The sequence below is a fragment of the Macaca nemestrina genome, chromosome 7, assembly GCF_043159975.1.
Source record: "Macaca nemestrina isolate mMacNem1 chromosome 7, mMacNem.hap1, whole genome shotgun sequence".
Taxonomy (NCBI): Eukaryota; Metazoa; Chordata; class Mammalia; order Primates; family Cercopithecidae; genus Macaca; species Macaca nemestrina.
In genome coordinates, this window is record NC_092131.1 from 88,200,532 (window position 1) to 88,224,615 (window position 24,084).

The following is a 24,084-nucleotide window of genomic DNA, read 5'->3' on the forward strand; positions in this document are numbered from 1 at the left end:
GGAGCCCAGGGGATTGGGTGTCAGAGTTAGGACACCGGTGCCAAGTGCCTAGCCAGCCAGGACCGGCTATAATTAGCCCCATGGGGCCACTGGCTGAGTGGGATGCCATGTGGGCAAGTTCCTGCTGCCACGCAGCCCCAAGCACAGCAGGCACTCAAGTGAGAGGGCAAGCGGAATGTTGGTGTCTCCTGAGGGTGACTAAAAGGATGGGGGCAATAGGGGAGGGGTGTGGTCCCGGTTACTGGATCTTTACACGGCTTCTTGCATGTTTCACTGCACCGTGTGTACCCTATAGTTTTCCTGTATATCCCAGATACTCCAGTGTTGGGATGTGGCTTAGGGTAGGAGGAGGGTGTTGGAGCAGGGGAGAGACTGACATTTCGACTGGCTGGAGACATGGTTGCTCTGGCCTCTTTGGGTCCAGCTCTGACGCCAGGCTGTCTTGCCTCTGCTCACCCGCAGCTATCCAGCAAACCTCGGCATGAGCGTCTTGGACACCCCGCATCATCCCCCTGAGCTGGAGAGTGGCTCTCATCCCGTCCAGAAGGACTGCCTTGGACTCCCTGTGCACGCCCAGAGAACCCCCTCCTGGCCTCCTTCCCCCGACGACGAGGACCCCAGTTTGCCTTCCTTTCCTCAGGAAGAGCCTGGCTCCAGGCCCCTGGTCCCAGGGAACCTTCCCTTTCCAGCCTTGTCCCTAGAGGAAGAAGAGGAAGAGGAAGAAGATGAAGATGCGGCAGAGCCGGAGTGGCTGCGCAGCGAGGAGCATCCGAGCCAGTTTTTCGCTGAGGCCCAGCGGCTGCGGGAGCAGAGATTGTTGCTGGACGAAGAGGTGTCAGTCGCGGGGCGGGTATACGGGGTGCATCGGGTGATCCTGGCCGCCATCAGCAGCCTCTTCCGAGACAGGCTGCTGGGCGGCGGAGGTCCGCGGCCCCCCTTCAGCCTCGAGGTGTCCCCAGGGGGCTGGGAGGCCGTGCTGACCTTTGCCTATGAGGGGGTGCTGGGCCCCGCCCCGCAGGGAGATGTGCTGGCCGCAGCCGAGGCGCTGGGAGCGCCCCGGGTGAAGGCTGCTGCCCAGCGGACATGCGAGAGGGCTGGAAATGCCGGGGAATGTGTAAAGAAGCCCAGCCAGGCAGAGGAGCTGAGGGAGAACCTGCGCGCAATCGAGCTCCTCTACCGAGAGGGCGTCGGGTGTGACTTGAAGCTGGAGGCAGGCGGCTGCCAGCTGCGGGGTGAGGGCCTGTGGGGCATTAAATTACTGCAGGTGCATATGCTACCGGAATGGTGTGTGCAAGCAGCAGGTGGTTTGATCCCCACCATGATGGTCGTGATCCCTGCTGCTGTCAGAATTTCCCTGGGGTGGCCTTTGGTGCCACTCCTGCCCCACTGAGAGCCGGGCATGCGCAGTCGAGTTGTTTTCTAGGCGCACTGACAAATTTAAACTGACCCTCTGTCTGACTTTTCCTGTGTCCAGTAACAAGGAAGCTCCAGCCAGCTGGCTAGAGCTAAGGGTACAATACATGGCAGTAGAACAAGCAGAAAGCGGATTGACTCAAACAGAAATTAACCAAAACCCCTTCTTGGCATCTTCCATTCAGGACACAGGAAAGCCAGGGGAACATGGTGGAAAACTCAATGTGTCCTTTCACCTTGGTGTGCTTGACACCATGGCTGACTTATGGGTCCGCAGCTAATGAGCAAGCTCTGGTACTGTTTAAGGTTACCAGGCTATGGCTTTTTTTTTTTTTTTTTTTCCTGAGACAGCATCTCACTCTCACCCAGGCTGGAGTGCAGTGGCACGATCTTGGCTCAATGCAACCTACATCTCCTGGGTTCAAGCCATTCTCCTGCCTCAGCCTCCCTAGTAGCTGGGATTACAGGCACCTGCTACCATGCCTGCCTATTTTTTTTTTTTTTTTTTTTTGTATTTTTAAGTAGAGACAGGGTTTCACCAGGTTGGCCAGTCTTGTCTCGAACTCCTGACCTCAAGTGATCCACCTGTTTCAGCTGGGATTACATGCATGAGCCACTGCACCCGGACTGGTCATGGCACTTTGAAGTTAACTCTGCTCATCACCAGGAAAGCTAAGTAGGGTTGCATAAGTTGAGTATTATTCAGAGTCTACTAACATTTAGTGAGGCACTGGGTACCTGAAATTTTTACACATGACATCTCTTTTTAATTTTCACTGAAAGCTGGTAAGGTCCATATCATTATCTATAGGTGCAGATAAGGAACATTAAATTCAGACATGTTGACTTGGGACAACCAGGATACAAGCCTACATCACTAATCCAGTCTGCTTCCACTAGGCCATGTGGACACGTGAAAGTTTAAAATTACAAGGGATTAGTTTAGAGATTATCTAGTTGGGCTCTTACACTTTGCTGATGAAGAAATCAGAATCCAAGACTTGTCCAAAGTCACATAGCTACTGTCCACTAGAGGAGTGACTGGGAACTAAAGTGCTTCTGGGACTCCTAGAAGGAAAACTACTCCAAAAGTCTTTATTTTCATTTATGATAGCACTAGATGGAGAGGGAATTTAAATGTTTCATAATCATAAAATTCTCACTAGGCTTTTGAATTTAAGCATACTCATATCACTGCTTTTATTTCCCTAGGAAATATTCCTGCTTAATGGTTGGGAATCTGTCACTTAAAATCCTGGGGAATAGTAATGAGTAAGAGGTGAATACAAGTGGTTGTGAGCCCTTTCAGGGTTGACTCTGAACTATAGGTTGATTGGTGATATGGGAGCTGAGATGGTTTAGCTTGTTTTGAGGAATGCAGATTTTCTCAGACAATATATATTTGAGATCTGTCATTGATGTTTACTGGTTGGGAAGCACCAGGCCACTACCTACTGCTTAAAAGACAGTGGAAAGTCATATGAACAACACCTGCCCTTTGGGAGAGGCACGCATGCGTCAGTTGGTCAAAGCAGCATGGAGTTCTTAAAGAGCTTGGCCCTCTGTGACCTGCCTAAAAGGACTTCTAGCAGCATTACCCCCCACCTTTTTGTTATGAAGCATTTTACAAAGCAAAAAATATTAAGATGAACATTCAAACACCCATCACCCAGATTTAACAATTAATATTTTACTATATTTATTTCATCTGTTAATTTTATTTTTTGCTGAAGTTTAAAGAAAATTTATGACATTTTACTCATAAGTATTTGGGTATGTATCTTTTTAAAACAGGACAATTCTGTGGGACTAGGTGTGAAAGGAAAAAAATAAAGAGGCCTTTTTCTCATAACCAGAATACCTTTATCTTGCACGACGAAATTAATAGTAATTTCTTTCCTTTTTTTTTTTTTTTTTGAGATGGAGTCTTGCTCTGTCGCCCAGGCTGGTGTACAATGGCATGATCTTGGCTCACTGCAACCTCCACCTCCCAGATTCAAGCGATTCTCCTGCCTCAGCCTCCCGAGTAACTGGGATTACAGGCATGCACCACCACGCCCAGCTAATTTTTGTATTTTTAGTAGAGACGGGATTTCACCATGTTGGCTGGTCTGGTCTCGAACTCCTGACCTCATGTGATCCACCTGCCTCAACCTCCCAAAGTGCTGGGTTTACAGGCATGAGCCACTGTGCCTGGCCAGTAATTTCTTAATATCACCTAGTCCACATTTATATTTTCCCAATTGACCAAAAAACATTTTTTAAATTGAGTTTGTTCAACCCAGGAATTAATCAAGGACTATGCTATTTTCAGTTGCATGTCTCTTAAGCTTCCTTTAATCTAGTACAGTCCTCCCTCCCCCTTTTTTTAAAATTACTTTATATATTGATTGGTAAAGACAATAACGTGTAAGATTGGTTATCCTGGGTCGGGTGCGGTAGCTCATGCCTATAATCCCAGCACTTTGGGAGGCCGAGGCAGGCAGATCACTTGAGGCCAGGAGTTCAAGATTAGCCTGTCCAACATGGCGAAATGCCGTCTCTACTAAAAATACAAAAATTAGCCAGCTATGGTAGCGTGTGCCTGTAGTCCCAGCTAATCCGGAGGCTGAGGCACGAGAGTCACTTGACCCTGGTGGGTGGAGGTTGCAGTGAGCCGAGATTGCACCACTGCACTCCAGGCAGGGTGACAGAGTAAGACCCTATCTAAAAAAAAAAAAAAGAAGAAGATTGGTTATTTTATAAAATGCTCCATTTTCTTGATTTGTATGGTTTTTCCCCTCATGGTTTTGTCTAAATTATTCCTTTAGCCTTTCAACTTCCTATAAACTTGACATTAGATCTAAAGAGTTGAACAGATTCAAGTTAAATATTTTGGCCAGAATAATCCATAGGTGATGCTGAGTATGAGGTCTAATTGTTTAACAGCATAGGTTAATAGGACAGTTTCATTGTTGTGAGGACCATGCAGATAACCAAGGTACTGGTACACAAGCATGCTTATTGCAGCCTGACAACAGTGACAGTGGATGGAGATGATCTGCCCAGACAGCCACTGCATGGAAATGAAAAATAAATCACATGCTTTCTCTAGGACTCAACTCAGTTTCCATATTTTATTTATTTATTTATTTATTTATTTATTTATTTATTTATTTAGAGATGGAGTCTCGCTCTGTCACCCAGGCTGGAGTGCAGTGGTGCAATCTCAGCTCATTGCAACCCTCGCCTCCCAGGTTCAAGCGATTCTCCTGCCTCAGCCTCCAAGTAGCTGGGATTACAGGCACCTGCCATCATGCTCAGCTAATGTTTGTATTTTTGGTAGAGATGGTGTTTCACCGTGTTGGCCAGGCTGGCCTTGAACTCCTGACCTCAAGTAATCCACCCACCTCAGCCTCCCAAAGTGCTGGGATTACAGGCATGTGCCCCCACCCCCAACCAGTTTCCTTATTTTAAAGGGAATAATTGAATTATATTATTCTGAAGGTCTCAAGTTTCAGATCTCGTGATTCTATAAATTATACCAAGAACAGGAGAGGGTTATGCAGAGAAAAGCTGGAACACGTGGAAAACATTAAACACTAAATCTTAGGCAAGAGGAGACAGCGATCTGATGAGGTTGGACTACGGCCATTCCCCAGTGGTGCCACTTTCCCAGCAAAATCTAACAGAATGGCTTACAGTTTTGGCTCTTGAAATTGTAAAGAATTTTATTTTGTGCACAACATAGACAGACATATATAAGTTGCATGTTGGTCTTTTCCATTTATTTTGTGCCCCTCTTAGCAAATGCTTTCTTCTCAACCTGATTCATCAAGACTCTTTTTCTAACTGATCTGACCAAAAAAACTAAAGCAATGTTTATCAAAGTGTCTTCAGACCACTAACATGAGAATCACATATGGTTACTTGAAGTGTTAAAATACAAATTTCTAGGGTCTCCATCCAGAACCGTTGAATCAGAATCTCTGGGAGTGAGCCACTGAAGCCCACATTTTAACAACTACCCCATGGTATTCTGATGCACACCACAGTTTGGCCTGTAGCAGTGGGTGGCTTGGAGGGCCAAAGTTGGAGGTACCAAGTTGGGGTAGTGCCTATCGGTCTTGCAACACTTTCAGTCCTCCTCTATTTCTTCTCCCCTCCTACAGTGCACCGAGCCGCCCTGGCTTGTGGCAGTGAGTTCTTTGGGGCCATGCTCCTGAGCGGAATGAGGGAATCCCAGGGCACAGAGGTATCTCTGAGGACCATCTCCACCCAGGACCTGCGACTTCTCGTCTCTTTTGCTTACTCTGGAGTTGTGCGGGCAAGGTGGCCAGGACTACTGAGAGCTGCCCAGGCTGCTTTGCAGTACCAGAGCTCTTCCTGTCTGGATTTGTGTCAGAAAGGCTTGGCACGGGGCCTCAGCCCTGCCCGTTGCCTGGCCCTGTTCCCCATGGCTGAAGCCCCTGGGTTGGAGAGGCTCTGGAGCAAAGCCCGTCACTACCTCCTCACCCACCTGCCTGCTGTAGCCTTGTGTCCTGTTTTCCCTTCTTTACCAGCTGCCTGCTTGGCTGAGCTCCTGGATAGTGATGAGCTCCATGTGCAGGAGGAGTTTGAGGCCTTTGTGGCTGCACGGTGTTGGCTAGCTGCCAACCCTGAGACCCAGGAGTCAGAGGCCAAGGCCCTGCTGCAATGCGTCCGCTTTGGCCGCATGTCCACCAGGGAGTTGCGGAGGGTGCGGGCAGCCGGGCTACCTCCACCCCTGACCCGGGATCTGTTGCACCAGCTGATGGTAGAGGCTGATGTTCCAGGCCAAGAGAGACGGAGGGAGCCTGACCGGGCACTGGTAGTGATTGGCGGGGATGGGCTCAGACCAGACATGGCCCTAAGACAACCATCCCAAGCAGTGTGGTGGGTCCGGGCCTTCCGCTGTGGTGTGGGACTGGTACGAACTGTTGAGTGGGGGCAGTTGCCTGCCCTGCCTGCCCCAGGACGCTTCCGGCATGGGGCTGCGAGCCTGGCAGGAAGTGAACTCTATGTGTGTGGGGGACAAGATTTCTACAGTCACTCCAACACCCTGGCTTCAACTCTCAGGTACAAGCTTCAAGAGTGGGTAGGGTGTGGCAGGCCCTAAGGTGGGCAGGGAGAGAAATTGCTGGCCTAGCTGACCACAGATGCCCAGAGTCACTCTTCCACTCTCTCGTTCTACTGTGTCCAGGTGGGAGCCCAGTCAAGAGGACTGGGAGGAGATGGCTCCTTTGTCCCAGGCTCGAAGCCTTTTCCCGTTGGTGGCACTGGATGGACAACTTTATGCCCTGGGTGGAAGACACAATGGTGTTGCCCTGGACTCTGTGGAGGCCTACAACCCTGAGCTCGACGTCTGGAGGTGAGCAGGCAGGGGGCATCTGGGAGAGATTAGGAGACTTGGACTAGAAGGAGAGTCGAAGATGCTAGTTGCCTTATCTTGTGTCCTGTTCTCCCTTAGGCCAGCACCTGCACTTCCAGCACCATGTTTTGCCCACGCAGCTGCGATTTTGGAGGGCCAATTGTATGTGAGCGGTGGCTGTGGTGGGACTGGCCAATACCTGGCCTCATTCCTGCACTATGACCCCAAACTTGAGAAGCCAGGGACATTTCTGAGCCCTATGGGGGTACCTCGGGCTGGCCATGTCATGGCTGCATTGGGTGGGCGGGTGTATGTGGCAGGTGGGCTGGGTGAGACTGGGGACCTGCTAAGCTTTGAGGCCTATGAACTAAGGACTGATAGTTGGACTCACCTGGCACCCCTACCCTCCCCCCATGTGGGAGCTGCAGGTGCTGTGCTGCAGGGGGAGCTACTGGTGCTGGGGGGCTACAGTCACCGTACTTACGCACTCTCCCACCTTATCCATGCCTACTGTCCTGGCCTGGGCCGATGGCTTTGCCTGGGAACTCTGCCAAGGCCTCGGGCTGAGATGCCTGCCTGCATCCTGACACTGCCCACTGTGCAGCACATAGCTGTGGTTCCCACCCCACACCAAACCAAACCTGCTGGGTGAAGAGGGAGCAACAGTGTATGGGGAGAGGAAGGCGTAAGAAATAGCCTGAGAGAAGGACAGAGATTGTGGGGAGAGAAAAGAGAAGGCTTTATTCTTGATAGTATTTTATTCTTACACTGTGCATTGTAAACTGCTTTTGTACGTATGATCTCCATTGAGGAAATGGTGGTTCCAGAACTCCCGGGGAACACATATAGGGGAAGGCTAGGCAGCTGAATAGCCAGGTAAGGAAAGGAGACTTGGGAGCAACTCTACAAGGCTTAGGGATTCTTAGGGAAAGTGCATCTGGTTTGAAAGAGAGTTAAGAAGCTTCAGTAGCCAAAGTGTAGAGACCACGGGAGGACAGTTGGAAAAACGGTTCTGACCCATTGGTCAAGGGAAAAATGTAGAATGGCCATCCATGAAAGAGTTTGAGGAGTGTGGGAGGAAGGACTGTAAATCGTTCAGCCCTTTTTTTTTGCCCAGGACTTGCTCCTTTCTCCTCTCCCATCCCTGGGATGCCTAAACCTTCTTAACAATATTCTTTCTCAGGTAATTTTGTAGGCCTGGTCTAGCATTTCCCAGCTGAGACACCACAGGCTGCCCCTGAGAACCTCTTGGTTTCCTTTTGAGGCAGAAGTTCCCACATAGACATGCACAGCACAGGGGCCTGAGAGGCCTGACGGGGCCCCCAGGGCCACGCGGCAGGAGTGTTGTGTGGGGAAGATGATGGGGGCAGAGGCCAAAGGAGGGAGAGGCCCACAGTGGAAAAACAGATGATTTGAGGTTTAAGGAGATGGGATGGAAGAAGTCAGAAGCCTGTCTGGCTTCTTTCTTTCCCTTTGGGCAAACTGAGGAATCAGGAGTGAAAATTAGACCGTTGTTGCCTGAGGTCTCACATGGTGAGAGGATGTGGCAGACAGAGGAGTGAGAAGCAGACATGACTTAGAAAAGCCATTTCCCCCTTTCAGTCCCTTTCCCCCAGAGTTATTTTTAAATCCATTTCCCTTTTTCTTGGCCAGGGAAAGTAGTCAGGTGCTTCCTCTTTCTCTCTTCCCCCATCCTGCTCTCCCCACTGCCCCTCTTTTTTATTTTTCTTTCTCTTCTTTCTCCCTCACACAGTTATGAATTACCTACTTGGTGGCAGGCACTGTAGAAGGCACCAAGGATACAGAGGTCAGAGAACTCTGACCAGCAGATAGACGTTAACAAATACAAGTTTTGAGTAGACTTAGACATATGGACAAGTCTTAGATGTATGCACAAGTCTTGTGAGAGCCCATAGGATGGAGCAGTGAACTCTGCCCAGGAAGGCTTCTGTTAGGGAAGGTGTCATCCAATGGGTATATTTTGAACCAGATCTTAAAGGCTGCCTAGAGTCTCACCCACTAGAGAAGGGGGAATGCATTTGAAACAGAAAGAAGTGGGGCATGCCATGCCCTGTTTCTCCATAGCAAAGGGGAAGTGGGTATTCCAGAGGTTCTCCAGATAATTCTGTTGCTCTTGCCACCTACCCTCTTCTCTGGAGCCTTCCTGAGGATAATGGCTTTCACTTAATGATTGTATATTCCCACCCTCTACGACTCATCTCTGTCCTTCCTGTCTGCTCTTTCCATTTCTGCTGACTGGACAGCTGAGAGCAAAAAAGGGTCAGTGTGTGTGTGTGTGTGTAGGTCAATTTTCTTTTTCTTTTTCTTTTTTTTGAGATGGAGTTTCACTCTGTTGCCCAGGCTGGAGTGCAATGGCATGATCTCAGCTCACTGCAACCTCCGCCTCCTGAGTTCAAGTGATTCTCCTGCCTCAGCCTCCCTGAGTAGCTGGGATTACAGCTATTACATCTGACTAATTTTGTATTTTTAGTAGAGATGGAGTTTCTCCATGTTGGTCAGGCTGGTCTTGAACTCCTGACCTCAGGTGATCCACCCATCTCAGGTGATCCACCCACCTCGGCCTCCCAAAGTGCTGGGATTACAGGTGTGAGCCACAGTGCCCGGCCTGTGTAGGTCGGTTTTCTATTACCATTGTTTATTAAGATTTTCATGTTTCTAAGGGTGATGATGGAGTCTCCCTTGCACCCTTCTTCATTCTGGCCCCAGAAGTACTTGGCGTGTATTTTATTTATTTATTTTTAGATTTCGTTATTTTAGTAAGGTTTTCTCTGTATCTCTATTTAAGATAGACTAGGAATGTAACTGAAAATGAGAAGGGGTAAGTAGGACATATAAGAGATAAGAGAAGGAAGAATAAAGAAAGGGAAGAAGGAAATTGAAGGAGATGAGAAGCTATAAAAATTGGATGAACTTCTATGAACATTTTTTGTGATTTGTATCCAAAGACAGGCTTAAATAAAGACTTCATAGTGACTGAATCTTTCTTATCTGAGTTTCTCTACTATAAAAAGCATTCAAAATAAAATTCCCTGTAATCTGCCTTCTAGGTCTACCACATGATTGAAATCATCTCCCTCCACTGTTACTGTGACCTGCTTCTTACCAAATCTAACAATCTGTGGCCATCTTCATTCTCTTTCATCTTTCTGCAGGAACTGATTGGCTTGAAAACTGGCTCTTACCCTAAAAATTTCTCTTCTCCTGGCTTTAGAGATAGCACACTGTCCTGGATGGAACTTCTCTTATTTCTCCAATCCAAAATCCAATAAGCCAGATCAAAGTGTCCAAGGGGGTGTGGCTTCGTCTCTAGTGGAGCGAATAGCCAAGGATCCACAGGTATGTGGATGAGGGTGGCTCATTGCAGAAAGTTCTGACTTTCATTATTTATCTTTAAAATTGAGGATAGAGTGAGGAGAGAGGAGATCTCTGACTTGAAGGAGGACCCTATTCAATAGTCCATTTGTCAGTGAGAAGGGACTGAATATAGGCAACATAACAGCCTGGGGCCTCAGCCAGGCGGACTAAGAATAAAATAATATCAGGGTAACATTTCAACCCCAGAAGGGAAGTGGAATGAGAAGTAGGAACTGGGATAGAAACCATGCATACAGATTGGGCAACCATGGTGGGGACCTGGCAAGGCTAGTTTGATGACTGTAGAGGCCTGGGATTCTTACCTTTGGTGAATCAGAAAATAAGCCAACATGTTCTAGATGCTCTCTAATAGCTCCCTCAACACTCTTCCCTCAACCCCCTTTGTTGGTGAGGGTGAAATTTCTGATATCTCTCTTATCTTTTCAAGGTTGACTCAGGTACTGGGTAGGACTGGACATGTAGGTTAATATTTAGTACAAGTAAGTGTGTGGGATTCTATGTATCACTTGTCTCCTGTGCCTAGTCCTAGGTTGCTTACGTTCTTCCTTTCCTTTGCTTTAAGCTCCCTGTCGGGAAGCTCACCTCTCCTCTATCTCCAACCTTGATGGTTCACCTGGGTTCTAGTCTGTTTTTTTTTCAGTGATTCTCACCTCCATTTAGACGTACCAGCATCATTAGTTCAGATTCATTATGTTTTATTCGCACTATCATTTCCCCTGTTTCCTGGACCTGAAGCTTTGGAATCATCTTGAGCTTATTCTCCCTTATCTTTTTTTCTTCACTTGACTCATCATGTAATACTGGACTACTGAAATAAAAACCGACTTAGTGTCTTCTCCCAATCTTTTCTATGTTGAATATAATATATATGGAAAAGTTTTAGCCAGGTATGGTGACACACACCTGTAATCCCAGCTACTTGGGAGGCTGAGGCACGAGAATTGTTTGAACCCGGGCGACGTAGGTTGCAGTGAGCTGAGATGGCGCCACTGCACTCCAGCCTGGTTGATAGAGTGAGACTCTGTCTCAAATTAATAATAATAATAATAATAATGATATATGGAAATTTGATAGCAAGGAAGATTTTAAAAAATAGAAGAGTAAATTTATATGAAAATTTCACTAGCTGTGAAACCAAAAATTACTACTTACCCAGACAGACACTGTGGGTTGTAGCAGCAACAATGTCCAATCAAAAGAATGAAAAACTGCCAGGCACTGTGCTACATGCCCATAGTTCCAGCTGCTCAGAGGGCTGAGGTGAGAGGATCACTTGAGCTCAGGAGTTCGAGTGCAGCCTGGATCACATAGTGAGACCCCTATCTCAAAAAAAAAAAAAAAAAAAAAAAAAAAGAATAAAGGAAAAATTGCGTAGAAAGATTATTTAATAGAATTATAGAATGGAGAGGTTTCAGAGATCATGTAATTCAAACCTTTTGTTACACAGCTTAGGAAATAAAGGTACGTGGTACACAGTCTAGATAATGAAGAGGAAGGCTTTTCATGAAACTAGTCTCTCATATACATTAGGACCAACAGGCAGGCTAAGACAAACATCGCAGGTGAGGTCTGTAGACAGGACAGTCACAATTACTCTTTCAGGATCACAGACTATATTCTAAATCCTGTCTAGCCCTTGAGATCAAGAAGCCCTAAGTGAAAAGGTGTGAATTTATCACAGCTCCTGGTAAAACACCTACCAAAAAATTTATAGATGGACAGGTACTTATGTGTATATACATACATACATTTATATCATTAGTGGTGAGATTATAGTCTTTTTGCTCTGAGAGAGAAATGATCATGGTATTATTACTATAGCTGATTCAGAATATAATAATCTATATTTCCTATTTGATATGTTTTAGATCTGAGTCCCTGCACATATCTCATGTCAAATTGTAATCCCCAGTGTCAGAGGTAGGGCCTGGTGGGAGGTGATGGGTCATGGGAGTGGTTTCCATGAAGGGTTGAGCCCCATTCCCTTGGTGGTGTTCTTCTGGTAGTGAGTTTTCGTAAGATCTTGTTGTTTAGAAGTGTGTAGCACCTCCCGCCTCGCTCTCTTTCTTACTCTTGCTCCTGCCATGTAAGACGTTTCACGCCTCCTTTGCCTTCTGCCATAATGGGAAACTTCCTGAGGCCTCAGGCCTCCCCAGAAGCAGATGCTGCCATGCTTCCCGTATAGCCTGCAGAACCATGAGCCAATTAAACCTCTTTTCTTTATAAATTATCCAGTCCCGGGTATTTCTTTGTAGTAATGTGAGCACAAATACAGTATTAGAAGAATGACAAAACAAAACAAAACAAAACAAAACAAAAAGTATAGCCTTGAAAGTGTACTGAGCTAGATTCAGTAACTTGGCTTCAAGTTTCAATTCAATTGTTGCTTTGGTAATGATGAGTAAGTCCTTTAACCAGTTTGAATTCCAAGTTTTACCCCATAAAATAAGCACCATAACGGTATTGTAAACACCACAGTGTTATTATAGCTCATGAACCCCAGAGCTTGGGATAGTCCTAAGGACCTCTAGGCACATTGGAAAAGTGTGCCTTGGTAATCTATAAATCAAGGTCCTAGGACACATCCTTTTAGATCAGAGAGCTAAATGATGCCAAACAAGGAGGCCAGTGTACTGTAGTGATAGGGTCCTGAGACCATGAGTACCGTACAGAAGGTTATCAGCTACTCCAGCCTGATGTACTCCTGAGACAGGGAGGCAGATTCATCTGGATTCCAACTGAGGCCAAGGCATATAGTTAGAGAGCTATGTATCAGTTAGTCGGTATTTTGTTTTGTTTTGTTTTGTTTGAGACAGAGTCTTGCTCTGTCTCCCAGGCTGGAGTGCAGTGGCTCTGTCTGTGCTCACTGCAACCTCCACCTGCCGGGTTCAAGTGATTCTCCTACCTCAGCCTCCCGAGTAGCTGGGATTATAGGCACATGCCTGGCTAATCTTTGTATTTTTAGTAGAGACAGGGTTTCACCGTGTTGCCCAGGCTGGTCTTGAACTCCTGACCTCAAGTGATCCGCCCACCTCAGCCTCCCAAAGTGCTGGGATTACAGGAGTGAGCCACCACGCCCAGCCTATATATCAGTTTGACTAATTGCCAGGTAGACAGTCTAAACCCCAATACAGACTTTTCAAGCAAACTGTCACTGATGAAAGCCAACCTTTTCATTACAGAGTAAGAACTGCCTGTTTTATTTTTTATTTTTTTGAGACAGAGTCTCACTCTGTCACCCAGGATGGAATGCAGTGGTGCGATCTCGGCTCACTGCAACCTCTGCCTCCCGGATTCAAGTGATTCTCCTGCCTCAGCCTCCAGAGTAGCTGGGATTACAGGAGTCTGCCACTATGCCTGGCTAATTTTTGTATTTTTAGTAGAGACGGGATTTTACCATCTTGTCCAAGCCAGTCTTGAACTCCTGACCTCAGGTGATCCACCTGCCTCAGCCTCCCAAAGTGCTGGGATTACAGGTGTGAACCACTGTGCCCAGCCTAGAACTGCTTGTTTTAGATGATAGTTATTGTTTGTGCTAGCTATATGCCAGGTGGTATGCTAAGTGCTTTACGTATATTATCTAATTTGAATGACAATGCAGCCCATAAAAAGTGGGTGCTATTATTATTCCCACATTATAGATGAGAAAACTAGAAGATTAGAGGAGTTAACCCACCCAAACTCACACAAGAGTTTGTAAATGTTGAGCATGTATTTAAACTGGTAGAAGGACTTTATTATGCCCCTCTCTGATGTAGCTCCATCTCCACTTGAGTGGTAAGCTTTATCCATGAAACTCATACATGGACTCTACAAGTGGGAGCAATGAGTGAGTATAAGTGCCACTGGAGGTTTGGAGACATGGTCTTCAAAAATTAACATCCAATTGCTGTAACGCAAATAGCTGTGAATTTAAAAGACGCTCAGCCAGAGCAAGGGATAGTGGGTTCTTCCTTCCAACAGTTTTTTTCACTTATTAGGATGTATTGAGCTGCAGATTGTTATGAAAATGAGACAGGAGGTGAGACTTTTCAAATGGAGAACCTAACCTGGCCCCTTTGCCACATCAGCATCATGTGATCTTACTGCAGACTCAAGGACCACTCTCTGGCCCCAATGAGGGTTGATGAGATTATTAACCTTATTTTCTTCTACAGCTTAGGTCACACTGCTAGTCAGTAGCAGAGGAGGATTTAAACATTGATCCATTGGACCAGGTGTGGTGGCACATATTTCAAGACCCTTGTCTCAAAAAAAAAATAAAAAAATAAAAAATAAACACAGATCTGTTGGACTCCAGAATGCATGTTTAAACAACCGTATTTAATATATAATATATTATCTGGCCTGGTGTGGTGGCTCACTCCTGTAACCCCAGCACTTTGGGAGGCAGAGGCGGGCGGATCACCTGAGGTCAGGAGTTCAAGGCCAGCCAGGACAACATGGTGAAACCTTGTCTCTACTAAAAGGACAAAAAATTAGCCAGCTGTGGTGGCAGCTGCCTGTAATTCCAGCTACTCGGGAGGCTGAGGCAGGAGAATTCTCGAACCCGGGAGGCAGAGGTTGCAGTGAGCAGAGATCATGCCACTGCACTCTAGCCTGGGCAACAAAAGCGAAATTCCATCTCAAAAAAAAAATTTATATATATATATATATATATATATCTACACATATATATATATATATCTCTTCACCCATATCTTGTATTGCAGCCAAATATTCCAGTTCTTCCTTGAGTATTTGAATTCCCATATTGTTTACATTCTTCCTACAAGGCATTAAAATGTTCTAAGTTCACTATTTTTTTTTCTTTTTTGAGATGGAGTCTCTTTCTGTCACCCAGGCTGGAGTGCAGTGGCGCGATCGCAGCTCACTGCAACCTCTGCCTTCCCAGGTTCAAGCAATTCTCCTGTCTCAGCCTCCCGAGTAGTTGGGACTACAGGTACATGCCACCATGCCCAGCTAGTTTTTGTATTTTTAGTAGAGACGGGGTTTCACCATGTTGGCCAGGCTGGTCTTGATCTCTTGACCTCGTGATCCGCCCACCTTGGCCTCCCAAAGTGTTGGGATTACAGGCGTGAGCCACCATGCCTGGCCTTTTTTTTTTTTTTTGACATGGAGTTTCACTCTTGTTGCCTAGGCTGGAGTGCAGTGGCGTGATCTCAGCTCACTGCAACCTCCGCCTCCCAGGTTCAAGCAATTCTCCTGTCTCAGCCTCCCAAGTAGCTGGGATTACAGGCATGCACCCCCACACACGGCTAATTGTGTATTTTTAGTACAGACGGGGTTTTACCATGTTGGCCAGGCTGCTGTCAAACTCCTGACCTCAGGTGATCTGCCTGCCTCTGCCTTCCAAAGTGCTGGGATTACAGGTGTGAGCCACTGCACCCAGCCCCAAGTTCACTATTTTGAAATCCAAATTTTATTTCCAATTACCCCTGCCTCATCCCATCCAAAAGCAGGACTCAAATCCTTTTTGAGATCAGGTGTCCTGGTTTTGTCACCAAAAAAAATGATTACAGAGTACCCTGATGTAAACTGTCTTATATTTCGCAGGCCTAGTGTACCAGTTATCATTTACTGCTCAAAACTCTGTGACTTAAAACAACAACCATTTAATCATATCTCACAATTTTATGTGTAACTGACTTCACTAAATTTAGGCAGGGTTCCACTGGATGATTCTTCTGTTTCATGTGTCATTAGTGGAAGTTGATAGACAATTGGTAGATGAACTGATCTGAAGGGCTTAAGACAGCTTCTTTCTCCACCATGGCACCAGACAGGGCACATGTGTGGTGTCCTGGTGTAGATGGCTAGAAGGCTGAGCTCAGTTGAGTGTGTTAATTGAAACACCTTCATGTGGCCTCTTTAGAGTGGCAGTCTTAGGGTAGTTGGATTCACGTGGCAGCTCAGGGGTTCCCAAGGGAGTGTTCCAGAGTCCTGGAGGAAGTTCAAGATTCCTTTGACCTAGCCTCAGAAGTCCCAGAATGCAACTGCTGCCACCTTATATTGGTCAAGCAAGTGACCAGGTCAGCTCAGTTTCAAGAAGTAAGAAATTAGACTCTGCCTCTCAATGGGAGGGGACGCAAAGAATTTGTGGCCTATTTTAACCTACCGTACCTGATTAGAGAGACTAGTCAGTGAGGAATATCCTTGAAGAAAGATGAAGAAAGAGGCCAGGCATGGTGGCTCATGCCTATAATCCCAGCACATTGGGAAGTTGAGGCGGGCGGATCACCTGAGGTCAGAAGTTTGAGACCAGCCTGGCCAAGATGGTGAAACCCCATCTCTACTAAAAATACAAAAAATAAGCCGGGCGTGGTTGTGGGAACCTGTAATCCCAGCTACTTGGGAGGCTGAGGCAGGAGAATTGCTTGAACCCAGGAGGCAGAAGTTGTAGTGAACCAAGATTGTGCCACTGCACTCCAGAGTGGGTGACACAGCAAGACTGTCTCAAAAAAAAAAAAAAAAAAAAAAAAAAAAGATGAAGAAATATATTGGCAAATATCAACAGACCAGAGGCCAAATGCAGGGTTGTTTTGATTCAGAAGAGTCAGAAGGGAGAAGATACTGAGGTTCTTGTAATCTGCTTTCAGATGGCCCAGAGGGGCTTGTCTGAGGTGACAAGTGGCTATCCAGTAAGTGTGTTCTTGTCCACATATCACGGCTTGTGTGATGCTTTAAGTTGTGGTGGTTTGGTCAAACAAACACATACTGTGAATCTAAAGGTAATCATTCACAAAAAAGAAAAACATCAGGTAAAACTAATGGCTTTTCCACTTCCCACTGGTCACTCCCCTCCCAGTTTATCAGAGGACTGCCCTTCCCAGTTCAAAGTCCATCTCTCCAGGGAGTTGCTCGAGATCCTTGCCCTCACCTGTAATACCCTATAGTTTGTTTCTGAGTCCATTATAGCACTTCTCATTATCTGCCTTGTATTTTTGTGACTTCTACATGTGTCTATCTCTACAAGATGATGAAGCCTTGAGAAGAAGGCATGTTGTATACATTTTACCCATGTACTAGCACTATTCTTTGACAAGGGATTAGCAGATGTTTGTTGATCAAAGTAGAGGAGGTCAATGAGCGTTCAAGAAAACTGACCACAAGTGAGCAATTTTAATAGGTGGTAGGACCCTTCCCAAAAGGGAAGACTGAGGGGGTGGCACTCCTTTGTCCCAGAGACAAATCAGTCTGGATACTACCCTCATCAGTTGGCCATTGCAGCTCAATGCTACTGATCAACAGGAAGGTGGTGTAGGCGTATATGCAGGAGAAAGTGAATGGTCCTTTAAGAACTTGCAAATAAGGAAAGCAAGACAGTTCTGTGAGTGAAGTGAATTCATTCCAGTGGGAAGTGGCACATCTTCCCTGCCCTGGTATAGTTATCTGATTGGCAAAACTCCTGATTTGTTCGAATGATAGCAATCTGAAGAAAGATTGCTTCAACTCAAGGGAATGGCTAACTTAGGAAAGCATGATTCAAAGAAGCAAATATTGGCAATATGACTAGCACTTCCTACGGGTATGAAAAGCTGAATGTGAACATTGTGAACATCTTGCCAGTTGGAAGGTTTTCTCTGTTGCAAGGCAGAGATGGTTCATCTGGCTCCTCAAAACACAGCTGAAATGTCCTTTAGGGATCATTCAGTGGCTGTGTGATTGGAACAGAATATCTGGGAATTGGGCCAAATTTTTAATTTATATATGCAATTCAAGTGTGACAGGCGCATTATTTACTACCCACCTCTGCCATGTGGTAGGTAGTAACTATCTCTCCCATTTAGGTAATCATCCTAGATTAATAGTTTTTAAAATGTTTACCTCAGATCAGAGATAAGAGTCACGATTACCTGAGAAACTGCTGGAAATGCAAATTTTCAGGTTCCGTCTCAGACCTACCTACTAAATCAGAAATTTTCAAAAGAGATGAGCAACAATATTTGTTTCAATCAGAGCTTTTTTTTTTTTTTTTTTTTTGGAGACAGGGTCTTGCTTTGTCACCCAGGTTGCAGTGGCACGAACACAGCTTACTGCTGCCTCGACTTCCTAAACTCAAGCAATCCTCTTGCCTCAGCTCCACAAGTAACTAGGACTACAGGTGTGTGCCACCATGCCTAGCTAAATTTTTTTTTTCTTTTGGCATTTTTTGTAGAGACAGGGTTTCACCATTTTGCCCAGGCTGTTCTCAAACTCCTGAGCTCAAGTGATCTGCCCACTCGGCCTCCCAGAGTGCTGGGATTATAGGCATGAGCCACCACGCCCTGCCTAATCAGGGGTTCTTAAATTTAAGCATGTACCAAAAACAACTGGAGAGCTTGTTAAAAATACAAATCACTGGGCCCTGACCCCAGTGTCTGGAAATATAGATTCTCAGGTTCCACTTCACTTGTCTGGATCAGTGTTTCTCAAACTTCAATGTGAGTGGAAATCACCTGGAAATATTGTTAAAAGATTGATTCAGTTGATCAGGGGTAAAGCCTGGGAGTCTGCATTTCTAACAAGGTGATGTTGGTGGTGTGGTCCACAATCCCATACTTCAATCAGTGAGACCCTCGAGCACAAGTTCCTAAACTTTTCTGCACATTAGTATCACCTGATGTGTCCATCCATTTGTGCTACTATACCAAAATACCTGAGACTGGGTAATTTTATAGATAATATAAATTTATTTCTCATAATTCTGGAGGCTGGGAAGTCCAAGATCAAGGCACTAGCATTTGGTGTCTGGTGAGAACATACCTTCTTGCTGCATCTTCTCATGGCAGAAGGTGGAAGGGCAAACAAAGGAGTGATTGCTGGTTTCTTCCAGCCCTTTTATAAGGCTGCAAATTCCATTCGTAAGGGCTCTGCTCTCATGACTTAATCTCTCCTAAAGACCCCAACCCTTAATATTATCACATTGCAGATCGAGTTTCAACGTGAATTTTGGGGGACACAATCAGACCGCAGCACCTAGAAAACTTCAAAAACTACTGATGCCTGGGTCCTGCTCCGGGTGATTGTGATTTAATTGGTCTGGGGTGTGGCCCAGACTTTGGAATTTATAAAAGATCTCCAGGTAGTTCCAATGTACAGGCCTTGCTGGCCTTGAATCTCTTTGCTGCTTCAGGAAACCAGAAAGTAAATCTAGATCCTCAAAGCCAATCAGGAAGCCATCACCAACTGCCTTCCCTCCTGTATCACCAGTCTTCTCAGGTCTGATATTTATGGGAATATGATGGAAGGACTTGCATATGCTGTTCTTTCACTGGTGGGGCAGGTGTTTCCCATGGAGAGTCACAGACTATGAGGCGTTGAGGTTGGGATTATTATCTAAGGTATATTCTATGGGAAGAGGCCTTATAAAGTTGGCCTTCAGAAGAAAGGCCCTATATGGACTCCTCCAATCCCTCCCCTCACTTCCTTCTCCTCAATATGCTCCCACTGTAGTCACCTCACATAACCCTTTCTTTCAGGTTTCCTAGCTCTTGTGTTCCCTCACCAAACTCCTCTCTTTCTCCTATAAACAAATCGCTAGTGATGGTTTTTGATGTGAGTGGCGCTGCTCTTTAGGGATGTTTTTGGCTTTCATAATAATTGGGATGATTTTACACATTTAAATGAGTAGGGCCCAGGATAGCTCAACATTCAGGAACTGTTTAGGACACTACCACACAATGAGTGACATTTCTGCATCTTTAACTTTGAATAACTTGCTAGTCATTCATGTAGTTGAAAACTTGTTTTAATTAGGATCTAACTGAATTTTTTTTTTTTTTTTTTTTTTTTTTTTGAGTTGGAGTTCTGCTCGTCACCCAGGCTGGAATGCAGTGGTGTGCTCTCGGTTCACTGCAACCTCCACCTCTTGGGTTCAAGCGATTCTCCTGCCTCAGTCTCCCGAGTAGCTGGGATTACAGGTGTTTGCCACCACGGCCGGCTAGTTTTTGTATTTTTAGTGGAGATGAGGTTTCACCATGTTGGCCAGGCTGGCCTCAAACTCCTGACCTCAGGTAATCTGCCCACCTTGGCCTCCCAAAGTGCTGGGATTACAGGCGTGAGCCACCGTGCCCAGCCATACTTTAATTTTAAATATAAACACAAGGCATTTTATGCATAGTTTTAATACACACTAAACTTTCCAGGGATGCAACTACCATGAAAATCATGGGTAGATCATATCTTGTTTTGTTTGAAAATCTGCCAAAAGTTATTTAGTATTTTGGAAAATCATACCACATCAGTAATTCTGTTCATGGTATTTGAATCACCATTATAATGCCTGTATCATTTTGCATTTGTAGCTGTTACATTCGAGGTGATTTTATATAGAGATGCATATATCCGAGTACCACATTGTGTCTTCTTGAATGTTATGCACATGCAGTTATGTATCTAAACACATAGTATTTGATTATAAGTCATATTCCTTCTACTATTCATTTTATCTCCCATCCAAGTACTAACCAAGCCTGACCCTGCTTAGCTTCCAAGATCAGACAAGATCGGGTGCGTTCAGGGTGGTATGGCTGTAGATTCCTTTGTATCTCTTTAAGAGATTTTATTAATCTTTTAGGCCAGGCATGGTGGCTCATGCCTGTAATCCCAGCACTTTGGGAGGCCAAGGTAGGAGGATTGTTCGAGCCCTGGAGGTTGAGACCAGACTGGGCAACATAGCAAAACCCTGTCTCTATTTTTTGTCTTTAAATTTTTGTTTAAAATTGTGTGCGGAGGTAAGTTACATGTTTTATGATTATGTATCAGGAAAATAAAAGGAGCATTAAAATATTTGTTATAAAAAGGAAATGTTTTAGTTCAGGTGGCTACAACAAATTACCGTAGACTGGGTGGCTTAAACAACAAATATTATTTCTCACAGTTCTAGAGAATGGAAGTCCAAGATCAGATTGCCAGCATGGTCTGCTTCTGAAGATGAGGGCCTTCCTTGGGATTGCAGATGGCTGTTTTCTTGTATTCTCATATCGCGGACAAAGAGCTAGCTAGCCCTTCCGTCTTTCCTTATGAGGCCACCGATTCCATTTATGAGTATTCTAAACTCCATGACCTAATGACCTCCCAGAGATCACACCCTAAAGACCATCGCATTGGGATTAGCGTTTCAATATATAAATTTTGGGGAGACACAAACATAAAGACCATTGCAGGGAGTGTTGGGACTGATGGGGTGGGTGGCAATGGAGGTTTCTAAGGAAGGAAAGTGGTACTGGCTCAGTTAATAGAGGATAGAATATCCTCAATTCTGAGCCGAAGCTCAGCTGTTACCTGAGACTCAAGGGTACCTCTCTAAGGAAAGCAATGATATTTTCCAGAAGACAGCTAATCTGCTTTATAGGCAGAAAGCATATTTCTCCTGCTACTATGTTTGGTCCTGTCTTTACGAAGCTAGCATTATTAACCTAAGGGTCACTTGTCTCTTTCCTAAGCCTGGTTCCATCTTCCTGGAAAGGGTTCAGCATTAATCATTCAGGATGGCTCCAGATAGATTCTGTGTGATCCACGTATCTCTCTTCTTTTTTTTTTTTTTTTTTTTTTGTTGAGACAGAGTCTCGCTTTGTCACCCAGGCTGGAGTGCAGTGGCCGGATCTCAGCTCACTGCAAGCTCCGCCTCCCGGGTTTGCGCCATTCTCCTGCCTCAGCCTCCCGAGTAGCTGGGACAACAGGCGCCCGCCACCTCGCCCCGCTAGTTTTTTGTATTTTTTTTTTAGTAGAGACGGGGTTTCACCGTATTAGCCAGGATGGTCTCGATCTCCTAACCTCGTGATCCGCCCGTCTCGGCCTCCTAAAGTGCTGGGATTACAGGCTTGAGCCACCGCGCCCGGCCACGTATCTCTCTTCTGATCAACAGGAGGGGAGGGACTTGCTCTTAGTTCAGCGAACTTGGATTGACTGATGTCTACACTTGGTTACAGGCGGTTGCTTTAGACTTTCCGTCTCCTTTTAAGGAGTTCCTCAAAGGAACTTTAGGATGAATTGAGTCTGACCGTCGTTGATGCTAGGAAGGAGAGGTGTACAGACAGGCAGCGAACATGCTAAAATCTTTTCCAAGAAACAGTGGCTGAAGAGATAATAGGAGAAAAAAAGACGAAAATTAGCCAGAGGAGACGAATTTGGTAGGGGGGAAGCCCTAGGGACAGGAGAAAGCACCGGAAAGGGAAAAGAAGAGAAACAACAACAAACTAAACTCGGGTCCCAGAAAAGGCTGCAGGGGTCCTGGGCATTCGCGTCGCCATCCTGGCATGTCGTCGTGCCCGGCCCTCGGCTCGCTGCACCTCCAGCCGCTGCCGCGCCCCGCCCGGGCCCGAGAGTCTCCGCCCGCACTGTCTCTTCCCAGATCCGCATCCGGCTCCTCCCCCGGCTGCCACCCTTCCCACTGGCAGAACCCAGAGCGAAGTTTCTGCTTCCTGCTGCGAGAATTGGACGCCCCAGGTCAGGCACCCAGGGTCTCCAGCCCCAGTCTAAGGTAGGGCCCGAGCGCAGGCAGAACTTGCCCTGGCCCTGGGTCTAGGGCTCTGGGCTGTGAGGCTGAGAGCCGGGTGGGAAGGGCCTGGCGGGGCCGGTTAGGAACCACCCGAGACTCAGCTAGGGGTGCATCCACCCTGCTCCTCCCGGCCCCGGCGGCTCCGGGAAGGGGAGGGAGTGTACACTGCGTGAAAGGGGAGGTGAGAAAGGAGGACAAGGCTGAAGGAGAGGGAGGGACAGGAAGAGAGACCACGTGACAATCATCCCCTCTTACTTCCTTGCTCTGTGTGCCCACTGAAAGGGGACAGTGGCTGTCACCAACAAATGGTAGTATGAGAACCGTTTGTAATAATAGAAACCCAGACTGTGCTTAAATGTGCTAGACTACCATACAGCCACTTGAAGACTGAGGTGGAGGCCGGGCGCGGTGGTTCACGCCTGTAATCCCAGCACTTTGGGGGTGCCGAGGTGGGGGATCACCTGAGGTCAGGAGTTTGAGACCAGCCTGGCCAACATGGTGAAACCACTCTCTACTGAAAATACAAAAAATTAGCCAGGCATGGCGGTGGGCGCCTGTAATCCCAGTTACTCGGGAGGCTAAGGCAGGAGAATCGCTAGAACTCGGGAGGCAGAGATTGCAGTGAGCTGAACCACAGAGCCAGACTCCACCTCAAAAAAAAAAAAAAAAAAAAAAAAAAAAAAAAAAAAATTGGTGAGGTGGGTATTAATGTGTTAACACGGCAAGGTCTCTGAGATGTACTAAGCGCAGAATGGAGTCTAACTTATGATCCTGTTTAAAGCAAAAGCGGAAGCAGCGGTGATGGTGAAGGCATATATTTGTATAGGCATAGAAACTGTGAAACTGTTAGTATAAAACTGTTAGCAATGTTTACTTCCAGAGAAGGGAACTAGAGATGGAAGTGGGCTTGGAACTTTAGCTTTTCATTTGTGGTTCAGCTGAATCTCCTTTCAAAAACTCCAGGGTGGCAAAAAAATAAAATGAGCAACATAGTGAGACTGTCCTTTTTAGGATAGGACAGTCTCACTGTGTTGCTCAAATAAACTGTCCTTATTTTTCTGTTATTTTTGGTTTGAGATCTTTTTAAAAAAAATCTGAGTCAATTCTGAGATTCCCCACTCCTTTCCTTGGGGGCTCATGTAGGGCAACGACATGAGCAAAATGTACAGGGCATGGAAACCATCATTTTGTATGTGTTTGTCACATTGACGTCCAGTGAGATATTGCTGTCCTTTTTGGCCCTGGATTGTTAGTCATTCAGGTCTTCTTGGAAGTGTTCTATACTCCTGTCCCTAAGCTTTTTCACACTAAGTTTAAGTGGTTGACTTAACAATATTATTCCCAAAATATTTACGTATGAATGAGAGATTAGCCTTTGTCCAAATAAATAAGAAAATACATTCCTTTTTTTTTTTTTTTTTTAAAT

The 24,084-nt window shown here is 45.9% G+C and overlaps 2 protein-coding genes across 6 annotated transcripts in view; both read left to right on the forward strand.

Moving 5' to 3' along the window:
- Nucleotides 1–98: 98 nt before the first annotated feature.
- Nucleotides 99–11,524, forward strand: LOC105499195 (kelch like family member 33). Of its 2 annotated transcripts, none has more exons than XM_011771692.2 (5): nucleotides 99–158; nucleotides 463–1,232; nucleotides 5,565–6,489; nucleotides 6,614–6,781; nucleotides 6,881–11,524. In XM_011771692.2, exons 1-5 carry the CDS (start codon nucleotides 103–105, stop codon nucleotides 7,431–7,433), a joined length of 2,472 nt encoding a protein of 823 aa, XP_011769994.1. In that variant the 5' UTR covers nucleotides 99–102; the 3' UTR covers nucleotides 7,434–11,524. The 2 variants fall into 2 exon arrangements, with proteins under 2 accessions (XP_011769994.1, XP_011769995.1); XM_011771693.2 differs by having other exon boundaries at nucleotides 107–194.
- LOC105499198 (telomerase associated protein 1) overlaps nucleotides 6,667–24,084 on the forward strand; it is a 60,036-nt gene continuing 42,618 nt past the window's right edge. Inside the window, exon 1 of one of the 4 annotated variants that reach the window (XM_071100531.1) lies at nucleotides 6,667–6,781. The gene's annotated coding sequence lies outside the window, so the exon portion shown is untranslated. Of the gene's footprint in view, nucleotides 6,782–22,036; nucleotides 22,641–24,084 lie in introns of those variants that run through there. The other 3 variants (XR_011626043.1, XM_011771700.3, XM_011771701.3) reach the window with 3 other exon arrangements.

What these genes read in the sequence shown, in the direction of transcription:
- LOC105499195 (XM_011771692.2), top strand. Translation starts at nt 103, where the DNA reads ATGCCATGTGGGCAAGTTCCTGCTGCCACGCAGCCCCAAGCACAGCAG. An exon ending in CAAGCACAGCAGGCACTCAA is followed by an intron (nt 159 to 462) that starts GTGAGAGGGCAA and finishes GCTCACCCGCAG; the next exon opens with CTATCCAGCAAACCTCGGCA. An exon ending in AGGCGGCTGCCAGCTGCGGG is followed by an intron (nt 1,233 to 5,564) that starts GTGAGGGCCTGT and finishes CCCCTCCTACAG; the next exon opens with TGCACCGAGCCGCCCTGGCT.